Source organism: Schistocerca americana, chromosome X, assembly GCF_021461395.2.
Source record: "Schistocerca americana isolate TAMUIC-IGC-003095 chromosome X, iqSchAmer2.1, whole genome shotgun sequence".
Lineage (NCBI taxonomy): Eukaryota > Metazoa > Arthropoda > Insecta > Orthoptera > Acrididae > Schistocerca > Schistocerca americana.
The window spans coordinates 701,074,006-701,087,278 of record NC_060130.1 but is presented as its reverse complement, the minus strand read 5'-3'; the positions used below and the strand labels follow the sequence as shown (position 1 = coordinate 701,087,278).

The window sequence follows — 13,273 nt, the reverse complement described above, 5'->3', positions numbered from 1 at the left end:
CACTTTTTTCCTCGCACTATGGAATACAAGTCATACAGTTTTTAAGATCTGATGACAAGCACACTCATGCCAAAAAACTCAAGACAGATAGCTTCACAGCATCTACCCCAGTCTGGAATTCATTTGTAGCTAACTGTATCCAGAACTACAAACCAGGTGCATTTATAACCCTAGATGAGCAGCTCTATACATGCAAAGCTCGGTGCCACTATATGCAATACATGAGTAATAAACCAGAAAAATTTGGTTTGAAGTTCTGGCTTCCAGCAAATGCCGGTAGTAAATAAAGGGTGAATGGATCTCCTTACTTGGATAAACAAAGTGAAAGACCCATTAACGTACCTGTTGCTGAGCATGTTATTACATGTCCCATGCAGACTTATACTTCGAAAGAAAGTAATGTAATATGTGACAATTTCTTCACAGCCAAACATCTTGCAGAGCTACTGAAGCAGGAGAACACAGCCATGGTGGATAAACTGAAGAAAACCAGAAGAGAAGTTCCTCCATCAGCGAAATCTACTGCCAGATATTTGCACAGTACTACTCGTATTTTATACAAATCTGGTGTCACAACAATTACTTCCTCTTAAGGGAAGACTGAGAAGACTGTTGTTCTATTGATCACAGTGCACCAGTCAGTTGCAGTAACGAAAAAACACAGAAGAAACACCCTGAAACTGTCAACTTCTACAATTCTCTTACTTTGGAGTTGATATTCTGGACCAGATGTCTCGCCTGTACACTGTCAAGTTGGCTGCCGCCGGTGGCCTATGCACGTGTTTTTCAACATCATACACCTTGCTGGAATCAATGTTTGGATCCTTTACATAGAGATAATAGGAGAAAAAGTTAGCTGGTGAATGTTCCTTTTCAAATTATCAGAAGAACTCTCCTCTGTGTATAAATTTGTGTCCATATATCTTTATTTTTGTATCAAATATATGTTTATGACCTGTTTGGGACTTTGACTGAGTACAAGTCATACAGATAAAAAAATTTATTGTATAATTATATGTTTATTTGCATTTGTAAGTTTAAATTGGTTTTATATTTCAATGTGTTCTTTACTTTGATATTTTTTATTTAATTAAATATACTTTCAATAGAAATTTTTAAGCATAATGCACTATGGATCTATAAGGACACCGTACTGAAGTAACTTAAGAATCAAAACTAGAAACAAAGAAGAAAAACTTCACCGGTCGAAATGACCGGTAGCAATCCTCCTAGTGTTAACAAGGAAAATGCCGAGTTACACTGTGGATCAGAGTTCATATTGAACTGTATGTTCCCCTACTCTGGGTAAATCAGTTAAAAGGAGCAGCAGCAGTGACACACCATCTCTAATAGGATCATGCCTAGTAAATCACCTTCGGGTTATTGACAGTTTTACTTTACCAGTGTCATTCAGGTCTGTCTTACTGGTTCATCATCAGGAAAATAGAAAATAGTGACAATTTCTCCTGGTATTGTGTGTGTATCCTAAAATATTTATTTCAGTAACAGTGATTGCACGACATAGGCAAGGAGAAATTAAGGATAGGTCTCTCTTTAATTGATGTTGGGATGGATTTGATCGTTGAGAAAATAAATATAAGTAACAATTTCATATTGTTTTCATTAACAATCATAAATTTACACAATATTCACAAGGTATATACAATAACATCTAATACTGAAGATATAATACTATTTCCAAAATTGCTCTGCATCTGTTTAAGTCTTTGAATCTTATACACTTGGTTCTGTATTTATTTACATTTTTCTACCCACAGATTCAACAAGGTAAAATGGTATCACAATGATAAGGCACAAAATTATATTACAGGGATTTTACAGTCAATGCAAGTGGATAATAATCTCAAAATAGATGTGTAGGGTATTTTTTCCAACTTTATAAATACATTTAACAACATTCAGGCACTTACATTACAACTATCACCAAATATGTTGTGGAATGCTTTCAACAGGAATTCAATTACAACATTTTGCATCATAAAGTCAAATGCAATGTTCTGAGATTCTTCTTCTGGCCACATTAATGATGGTCCAAACACTATAGCTAAGGTGTGAATAGACATCTGATTATCAGCCTTATATTCAGTCACTCTGCAAAAGAACAAATTGAGTTACTTCTGATATAGAGGTTTATTTTCTTCATGTTCTGTACTTACAGTAAGAAACTGGGTCACCACACTAAAATAACTAATTACGTACATTTGACAACTCAAGAGTACAATATGAACAAAATTAAGTGAGTTGTAGAACTAACTGTAACACTTCCATGTAAAACAAATAATATTAGTAATGAAGTTCCTTCACAGGTTTTCTATACAAGTTAAAACACACACACACACACACACACACACACACACACACACACACACACACGGTGAAGAATTAGTCCTGCACATATTTCCAACAATACATCAATGTTAAAGATAGGCAATCTGGCAACACTGTAGTCACATGTGTGGTAATGACTACTGTCAGCATGTGTGAAGTGCTGTGCAATTGGTGCAGTGGATAATGTTCTGGGTTAGCATGCAGGAGGTCAAGGGTTCGATTCTAGGTCGAGATGTATTTGTTTTCATTTGCTAAGTGTAGTCTGCATGATGTGGTATCTAATGTCTTAACTGTCATACAATCATTATAGTGGGTCTTCTGCGAAGTACTTACATACTATGAACACAAATGGCAGTATAATCGTTTTCACTGGTCTGCTTTTAAAGAAGCCTTTTGCAGATTGTGGATGCAAACTGTTTCACACCAGTGCATCATCTTGATTCCAGACCTGTTTTCTGTTTACCCTTCCCAATTGGTCCCATCGATTAATACCAACCACTATTCTTGCCACATTCAGGTCCATCACATTTTGTTACGGCGTTATGTCACCAGTAAGGCTAGCAACATGCTTTGCAAACAATTTCCAAATATGTACTATGTAAATGTCAGATACATGTGGCTTAAGAAACTGTGTATGGGCAAAGGCCATATTTGTTATAAATCTAATCATCATATTAAGCCTCTGCAGATGGGCATACTGATTGTTGTTCCTCATTTCAAAGTAAGATAAAAACTGATCTGTCAGGATGAATTTTAGTCATAATTCTTCTAATTGTGTTAAGTTTTTCAGCTTTAACTGAATTAATCTTAATGACATGAATTGATACCACTGAAGTTCACTCAGAAATTAATTCCATATGTAATGAATATGTTGCAACTAATAAAAATCTGTGCCAGACCGACTAGGACCAAGATTGTCACTTATTGCAAGCAACCACCATAATCATTATGATATTTTAGCATGCCTCCAGGCCTGACTCAAGTTTTGGCATTGCTGTTTCCTCTTATTACTTCAAACAAAGCATGGAATAGCAACACCAGATATCAGGTGGCATCTTACAATTTTAACTTTTTTTTAGATCTTTCCCTCAAACACTAGGTGAAGCCATCTGGAATTTTTTTCTGTACACCATTCTTCGTATGTATGTAGCATGCAACTGGAGTTGTCTTCTGGTTTGGTTTTTGAATCTCCAGCTACTGCCAGCAGTAAGGTCAGTCCTCTGCACAGGTAACACAGTCTCTGGCTTTTCTCATATATCCTACCTTTTCCAGCAGTAGGAGTTATGTCAACAAGCAAAAACATTGGGTCACAAACTGAATCTTGTGGGCATCCTTTACTATCTCAAAGTATTGACTATACCTGTCTTTTCAGTGGAAAAGTTAATACTTCCGACTTCATTCATAACCTATTTCTAATAAAAGGCCTCACATAATTATAGCCACCTTTAATGAACCTATCAAAACAAGCATACAATCAATATTCTGCATATGTGCCAATTTTATAAACACAAATTTCTTTGATCTATCCAGAACACACCTTTGATGACTGATCATATGGCATCATGTGGCATTCAGTACAGCTCCAACAGCAAACCGTATGATTATTGGCAAAAGACTGACAGAAGTTAATGAGTGCTCTATCAATCTCCCCACCACTCTTCGTTGTTCTCATAGTGACAGATATATTGCTTAAACAATTAAAGCTACATTTGTTTTTTGCTTCCTGAATAATAAAGTTAGAGCTACATCTACACTGGAATTTTACTTAAGGCTAGTTACGAGATGTACACTTCAATGTGGTCATGCTTTGTGCAGAACACTAAATGTAATAACTTAATACACTGGACTTGTATTTGGGAGGATGGCAGTTCAAATCCCAGTCCAGTTATCTACATGTAGGTTCAGCTAGTTACGTATTTCATATGAGATTAGGTTAAAATTATTAAACATATATTTTTGTCGCACTCATGAAACTATACTTAAAAACTAGTTTTTCAGTTTTCAAATAAAAATTCATCAAAGGAATAGGAGGACTGTCCAGAAGAAATGATTTAAGGTTAGATTTGAAACTTGTCAAGTTTCCCTAAATCACTTAAGGTGTAGGCCAGGATTATTCCTTCGAAAGGGTGCAGTCCATTTTCTTCTCGAATTTGAACTTATGCTTTGTCCCCAACAGTCTTGGTCTCAATGGAATATTAAACCTTACATTCCTTTTTTTTCTCTCCCTCTCTTGTTTTCTTAATAGACAACAACAACAAGCAGGAAAATGGATAAAATAAACAAACCACAGATACTAAGTAACACACATCCAAAGTAACAGCATAAACAGCGTACAGCGAAGATATAACACCAAGAAAACATTGCAAATCACAGACTATAACAAAATTATTGTTGTTGTGGTCTTCAGTCCTGAGACTGGTTTGATGCAGCTCTCCATGCTACTCTATCCTGTGCAAGCTGCTTCATCTCCCAGTACGTACTGCAGCCTACATCCTTATGAATCTGCTTAGTGTATTCATCTCTTGGTCTCCCTCTATGTTTTTTACCCTCCACGCTGCACTCCAATACTAAATTTGTGATCCCTTGATGCCTCAGGACATGTCCTACCAACCGATCGCTCCTTCTAGTCAAGTTGTGCCACAAACTCCTCTTCTCCCCAATTCTATTCAATACCTCCTCATTAGTTATGTGATCTACCCATCTAATCTTCAACTTTCTTCTGTAGCACCACATTTCGAAAGCTTCTATTCTCTTCTTGTCCAAACTATTTATCATCCATGTTCCCCTCCATACAAATACTTTCAGAAACGACTTCCTGACACTTAAATCTATACTCGATGTTAACAATTTTCTCTTCTTCAGAAACGCTTTCCTTGCCATTGCCAGTGTACATTTTATAACGTCTCTACTTCGACCGTCATCAGTTATTTTGCTCCCCAAATAGCAAAACTCCTTTACTACTTTAAGTGTCTCGTTTCCTAATATAATTCCCTCAGCATCACCCGACTTAATTCAACTACATTCCATTGTCCTTGTTTTGCTTTTGTTGATGTTCATCTTATATCCTCGATTCCAGACACTGTCCATTCCATTCAACTGCTCTTCCAAGTCCTTTGCTGTCTCTGACAGAATTACAATGTCATCAGTGAACCTTAAAGTTTTTATTTCTTCTCCATGGATTTTAATACTTACTTAAAATTTTTCTTTCGTTTCCTTTACTGCTTGCTCTATACACAGATTGAATAACATCGGGGAGAGACTACAACCCTGTCTCACTCCCTTCCCAACCACTGCTTCCCTTTCATGCCCCTCGACTCTTATAACTGCCATCTGGTTTCTGTACAAATTGTAAATAGCCTTTCGCTCCCTGTATTTTACCCCTGCCACCTTCAGAATTTGAAAGAGAGTATTCCAGTAAACATTGTCAAAAGCTTTCTCTAAATCTACAAGTGCTAGAAACTTAGGTTTGCCTTTTCTTAATCTAGCTTCTAAGATAAGCTGTAGGGTCAGTATTGCCTCACGTGTTCCAACATTTCTACGGAATCCAAACTGATCTTCCCCGAGGTTGGCTTCTACCAGTTTTTCTATTCATCTGTAAAGAATTCGCATTACTATTTTGCAGCCGTGACTTATTAAACTGATAGTTCGGTAATTTTCACATCTCTCAACACCTGCTTTCTTTGGATTGGAATTATTATATTCTTCTTGAAGTCTGAGGGTATTTTGCCTGTCTCATATATTTTGCTCACCAGATGGTAGAGTTTTGTCAGGACTGGCTCTCCCAAGGCTGTCCGTAGTTCTAATGGAATGTTGTCTACTCCTGGGGCCTTTTTTCGACTTAGGTCTTCAGTGCTCTGTCAAATTCTTCACGCAGATGCATATTATTATAAAATACAGCTGAGAACCATGGCCACACAAATACTTTATTTAGGTCAAATGTTGCCCTAGGGCAGGGCTTCACAACTGGCCGGTTTTGCGTGCGAGTACTCGCGTCTGCTCAGGCACGTGCTCGCGAGCAGCTGCAAGGTCGCGGAGTAGGGAGGGAGGGGAAATGTGCGCGCACGTTTGAATAGGGCCGCAGGGTGCCTATTGAATTTGCGCCGACTGTGTAATGTTTAAAGTACTACGATCAGCTCTTAACAGTCACTTCGCTGGTTAAGAATCACGTGAAGTTGCCGTTGGGTAACCCCAACCACGCTTTCGCAGTTCAACCCCCATTGGGAGGAATTGTATCTGTTTACTGAAAAAGATGGTGTTGCAAAATGTTTAGTATGTCACAAAACGCTGAATTCTTTTACGAAATTTAATTTGAAGCGACATTATATGTCGTACCACGCGAAAGACTACGGACGTGGAAAATGTGATTGACCAGATCGTGCACAGGAAGTTATTAAACTTAAAAGGAAGCTATCTGAAGAAGATCTGGACGACGAAGAAAAATAAACTGAGGCAGCTCTCAGAGTGGGTTTCATAATTGCTTTGCTTTTAGCAAAATCCCTGCGCCCCTTAACTGATAGTGATTTAATAAAAGAACGTTTGGTAGTTGCAGCGGAACATTTGTGCCCATCTCAAGTTGAACAGTTTCGGATTGTGCCATTATCTAACATGACCATTATGTGTCGCATACAGGACATGTCAGACAATGTCCAGAGCCAGCTTGCAAATATCTGTAAGGATTTTATGGTGTATTCTCTAGCTCTGGATGAAAGTGTTGATATCACTGGAACAGCGCAGCTTGCCATATTTATTAGAGGTGTTAATAGAGATCTTCAGGTGAGGGAGGAGCTCCTCGATGTAGTAGCCATGAAGAACACTACAACCGTAGGTGATATTTTAAGTAGTGTTGAAGAAAGTGTGAAAATATAGGATTGTCATGGAATTCTTTACTTTCAGTGTCTACAGATGGTAGAGGCATACACTAAGCGAATAAAATTATGTGGCATGTGTACATTCTCCTTTATTTGTTTCATTTGTCGCAGTAATAATTCGTGAGTGATATCCCTGCAGGTGACTGCAGATTTACATCGACCGGCAGCAACTGTTGTGTACCCCACGTGACTCTCCCCATTCTCCGCTCTGGTCCGGTAGTGGGGGTAGTGTGCTCGCGCTGCTCCGTGCTCGCGCCTTGCTGCTCACAGCTTGCCCCGCGAGCACGTATGTTGTGAAGCCCTGCCCTAGGGCATAAACAGTTCTGATCCTGATGCAGCCACAAACTCTTTCGCAGAATGGTTTTGCTATTACTGGTGTGTTAGAAAGTGTCATAATGCTGGACACTACCAGTAGTGGGGCCATTAAGAATAGAAGTTGATTTACCCACACTCAAGTGAACAACAAACACAGAAACAGTACAATAAGCAGTAGAACACACAACGTGAAGAAGCACCGGCTACACTGTGTTTATACAGAGGTAGTCTCTGGTAGGCGGGATAGCAGACGTATTGTGCACACTAGTCTAGTGACCCACTACAGGAAGCCTTTGATGGCCAGCCCATGCATTTGCAGACTATTTGAAGTGTAGCATGCCAGAGGCCAGGAGCCACGGTGCGTATCCCGGTGCTGCATACAGGTTTACAGCAGAAAGTGAAACAAACTATCTTTGAGGTTCCATCAGACTAATACTTTTAGCAGTAAGATAAAATGTAGTTTAAAAAAAAAGGACTGGACTAGAACTGGTGATTTTGCACCCACATTGTGCGAAGTTTAGCACTAGACCTTGAAAAAATACGGCACTACAACAGCTCAAATGGAAGACAACAATTCCTCCGGAAACCTCTGCATCTAAGATGAATGACTCGGGCTTAGTCTCAGCAGCAGTTAGCCAGTGACGGAGAAGACAAAGCCATCGGGATGAGCTCAAGTTCTTTTTGTAAGGCTTACCTGCAATTTTCTCATTTCAAAATTATAAAATTAATTTATACATCAGCAGAGTACAGCTTTTTAGGTTTCATTCTCTTTCAAAAGTACTTTTTCAGCATATAATAACTGTATTGTACCCCCACAACACCCATTATTAAATGGCAAAATTCTGTAACTTTCACAGTTTTACTTTCATTCTCCCCTTGCTCTTTAAGGCCATTCTGCTATGTAGCTGTCTTTGTCTATCACCAGTGCCTTCATACTGCACTTGCAGTTAAACTCCTTGGCATGCCACTTCCAGTGAGTCAAATTTGATAACTTGCCAATTTGCATAATTACTCATATATTTGATATATAAATTGTTCTCTCTTCCCAAGTACACTATGTGATCAAAAGTATCTGGACACTCCAAAAACATACTTTTTTATTTTAGGTGCATTGTGCTGCCATCTACTGCCAGGCACCCCATGTCAGAAACCTCAGTAGTCATTAGACATTGTGAGAGAATAGAACGGGGCACTCCATGGAACTCACGGACTTGGAACACGGTCAGGTGATTGGATGTCACTTGCGCCATACGTCTGTACGCGAGATTTCCACATTCTTAAACATCCCTAGATCAACTGTTTCCAATGTGACAGTGAAATGGAAACGTGAAGAGACATGCACAGCACAAAAGCGTACAGATCAACCTCGTATATTGACTGACGGAGACCGCTGACAGTTGAAGAGGGTCGTAATGTCTAATAGGCAGATGTCTATCCAGACCATCACACTGGAAATCCAAACTACAACACGATCCACTGCAATACTATGACAGTTAGGCGGGAGGTGAGAAAACTTGGATTTCATGGTCGAGCATCTGCTCATAAGCCATACATCACGCCAGTAAATGTCAGAAGACACCTCGCTTGGTGAGAAGAGCATAAACAATGGACGATTGAACAGTGGCAAAACATCGTGTGGAATGAAGAATCATGCTACACGATGTGGTGATCCAACGGCAGGGTGTAGGTATGGCGAATGCCCAGTGAAAGTCATCCGCCAGCTTGTGTAGTGCCAGCAGTAAAATTCGGAGGCGGTGGTGTTATAGCGTGGTCGTGTTTTTCGTGGAGGGGGCTGGCACCCCCTGTTGTTTTGCATGACGCTATGGCAGCACAGGCCTTCATTGATGTTTTAAGCACCTTCTTGCTTCCCACTGTTGAAGAGCAATTCAAGGATGGCGACTGCATCTTTCAACATGATCGAGCACCTGTTCATAATGCACAGCCTGTGGCAGAGTGGTTACACGACAATAACATCGCTGTAATGGACTGGCCTGCACGGAGTCCTGACCTGAATCTTACAGAACACCTTTGGGATGTTTTGGAACACTGACTTCGTGGCAGGCCTTACAGACTGACGTTGATACCTCTCCTCAGTGCAGCACTCCGTGAAGAGTGGGCTGCCATTCCCCAAGAAACCTTCCAGCACCTGAATGAGCATATGCCTGAGAGTGGAAGCTGTCATCAAGGCTTAGGTGGGCCAACACCATATTGAATTCCAGTTTTACCGATGGAGGGCGCCACAAACTTTTAAGTCATTTTCAGCCAGGTGTCCAGATACTTTTGATCACATAGTGATCGTAGTTCACTAGATATGACATCATACACAATGAGATGCGTGAAAAACTGCTGCATCATGCATGATGTTTAAATTTATTACTTCTGTGCTACTAACTCTATTTGCAATAAATTTCACAGACAGTATCCACATATGCCACAAAATGCATCTACAACATTAAATCATGGCACTACACACAGTCAGGAGATATGTCATAAACAACGAGATGTGTGAAAAATTGCCTCATTTTGCATGATGTTTCAATTTATTAACTCTTTGCTACTGACTCTATATGTGAAATACTTTGCATACAGTACCCACATATGTCACTGAATGTAGCTACAAAATTATATAATTGTATGACGCAGAGATAAGAGATATGGCATCATAAACAATGAGAGGGTGAAAAAATGCCCCATCACACATGAATTTTTAATCAACTCTTATTCTTTACTACTATGAAGTTCCTACAATCAAGTCATTTTGAGGAAGTTCCTAACACCTGGCAGCAGTTTTGACAGCTTTCAACTGTAGGTGAAAACAATGGCTATCTATAGAGCTATAAAGAGGTGTTGCCAGAGAGTCGTTTACAAAATTGCATTGTAGACGGGGGAAGCAGGTGCACCCAGGGTACAGAAACTGTCTGGGATCATCTCACATTGAGTCTACTGCAGGAGCACATATAAGGTTTTGTTTCTAAAAGAAAATTGTCAAAATGAATACCCATGCAATGCCAGGTTTGTCAGCTAGTACAATATAAAAGAAGGTTGATTTGCTACACTTACCTCAGTAGATGTTGCAGGAGAAATTTCAAAGTACATCTATTAGGTTTTGGAAGAGATTTCACTATCTCTTGAAAGTCTCTGAGTTTTTCCTCTTCCTGAGACTTCGCTGTAACAGAAAATAACTACTATTAATTATAATGCTGGAAACAAATTCACTATCTTAACAACACCACATAACAGAAACAATCACTTTACTTATTAGAGAGAGGGGGGAGGGAGGAAAGGAGAGGGATTTTACCCAATACACTAGTCACCATAGTGCGCGTCATTTACGACGGCGGCTGAGTTTAGGTTCGTTCTCGCATCTGACGTCACAAAACACAGTCAGCCAATGAACAGAGAACGACGTTGCCAGAGCCGACTGCAGTGCAGAGCACATATGAATTTTATTTGTTTGAATGTAATTTTTTGAAATTTCTAGTGCTTTGTCTCTTCATTATAATCATAATAAGTTGCCGGTTTTTCTAATTTTGTCCTCCAATATTTCTTTTCACAGCAATTAAAAACAATGAAAAGGCACACATACAATATTCATGTTATCTGTTATGTTTGTATATCTTCTCTTCTGCTGTCGCTGTTTTACTATTCATATTGAGACAAATTCTTTGCGACAGTAATAAAAGTATTATTTAGACCAGAATTTCGGCTTGTACGTTGCCGAGCCACTTGATTGTCTGAAGTAATTCTTTGCTTTGCTGCTTTGCAATATCATCATATTCAATGTTTTCGTCAACTGATCTATGTTTTGGCAAGTATTTGCTGTCCGTTGTGACAAACACAAATTGTTTGCGCACTGCGCCTCACTGACAATATATTTTACTTTCTATGTTTTATTACGTCCACAATTCAGTTTTGTGTACTTCGCCAATTTTGTTTTAATCAGAACTTTTTGGAAAAAAGCGAAGTGACTTTGGTATAAATAAAACTTTTATTACAGTCGCAAAAGACGGAATATTTCTCAATATTACATACGACACCTATCTGGTACTTAAATTAAATGAGATATTGTTATACAGTACATTTTATATGAAATTTAGGTATCTTGTCTACATTTCATTCTCAACATTGTGGCAACTAAAATCGACCATACGGAAAGTATACGCTATGGACTTTTACCTCTGCAAACTCTTCAAAATTTTGTGCAATGGTTTACTACATTTAATGCTGTACAATAACTGCGTTGAACATCGAAACAAAATTAAGTCATTTATGGAGGGAAGATATCAGTCAAGAAGATGTGTAAAAATCAAATTTTTGGGCCAAATAGTTTTTGTGAAATCGAATGATAAGTGTGTCAAAGCAGTCGGAACACCATGTGTCAGCACAGGCGAATAGTGCAGTGATGACAAAATCGCACACAGCGCGGAATGCGGGGAGCACGTCTCTGTGGCAGCGAAAGGGTTAATGCAGCCGTTGTGGCTTTACTTCATAAACTGCGCACTCCCCCCAAAACATAAGTTTGCGAACTATACTATACTGTGGCGCTGCTTCTTTTGGCGCATGCGTCATTTGCAACTGGCAACGCACCAATCTCCCGCGTCTGGGCGGGCACGCGCGACCCGCCACGATAAAAGAATTCAACTATAGCAACACTTATAACACGCAGAATGTAAAATTGTAAACTTTCGTTTTACTGTGAACTCTCATGTTATAAGACATATTAATCAACTGAGTAGATGTAAAAATTCAAACCCAGAAAAATTTGACTGACTGACTGATTAAATGATATAAAAATTGGGATGAGCCACCAACCTTAATAACATAATTAGTTAAAATTTAGACCACTGAGATCTGTACACAAACACTGGACATTGGTTGGTCCTTTCACTAGATCATGATACCATGGACTGTAGCGCCTAGAACCGCACAGCCACTCAGGCCGGCCTAAATAAATAAATAAAAATAAAAAAGAACAAATAGTACCCAAGACTGGTGTGATTTATTGATCTGATTATGTCTATTTTGTCACTGTCTGCTAGATGAAATGAAATAGGCCTGTCTAATATTGCAGCAATTGTAACACACACCAAATAAACGAGAATGTTTTGGCACAAATGGTCATTTTTATAGCACGACATAATGTAATTCATGAAATACCAATATCAGATGCCTACTAGGCCTACTAACAGCAAAAATTTCTTCATACACTCCAGCTTCTCAAGGATGAGATCAAAAAGTAGTAGTATGAAATTTTTGTGTAAATTTGGAATCGTCATATTCTTCCATAATTTGTGTGATGTCCCCATTTGTTCTCCTTTGTCGTTTCAACAAACAATCTTGTCACCACTAATTTTGTAACTATTCCTGCCAGTGTTAAGACTCATTCTCTGGTTAGCTTCACTAATACTGCCACAATCACCAGTTTAGTTATCCCAGATTTATTCTCCGGTTAGGTGTTATTACATGTCTATATAACGCATTTTCCGCAGTACTCCCAGAATCGAACTTAAGAGGCTGCTAGCCGGGGGCTGTACACTAGTAAGTGTTGCAATCTGGCCAAAACTTTTCAGTCAAAATTTCATTTTCTTGGGTACACCAAGAAGATAATATGTAATTTTTCTTAACTCTTATTCCAGTTTGTCATTTATTTGCACTCTGGTACTCCGAATCTTTGGATTTCACTAGTAATTATAATGAAGCAAATCATTCAAAAACTCAGTCGACCACATAACAAACAGTGA

At 38.9% G+C, this 13,273-nt stretch overlaps 1 protein-coding gene across 1 annotated transcript in view; it reads right to left on the bottom strand.

Moving 5' to 3' along the window:
• Positions 1-1,595: 1,595 nt before the first annotated feature.
• LOC124554991 (rho GTPase-activating protein 12-like) overlaps positions 1,596-13,273 on the bottom strand; it is a 229,159-nt gene continuing 217,481 nt past the window's right edge. The window contains exons 13-14 of the mRNA XM_047128731.1: positions 10,593-10,698; positions 1,596-2,112 (exon numbers count right to left, since the gene is read on the bottom strand). Coding sequence (XP_046984687.1) covers positions 1,920-2,112; positions 10,593-10,698 — 299 coding nt within the window. The 3' untranslated portion in view covers positions 1,596-1,919. The remainder of the gene's footprint in view (positions 2,113-10,592; positions 10,699-13,273) is intronic.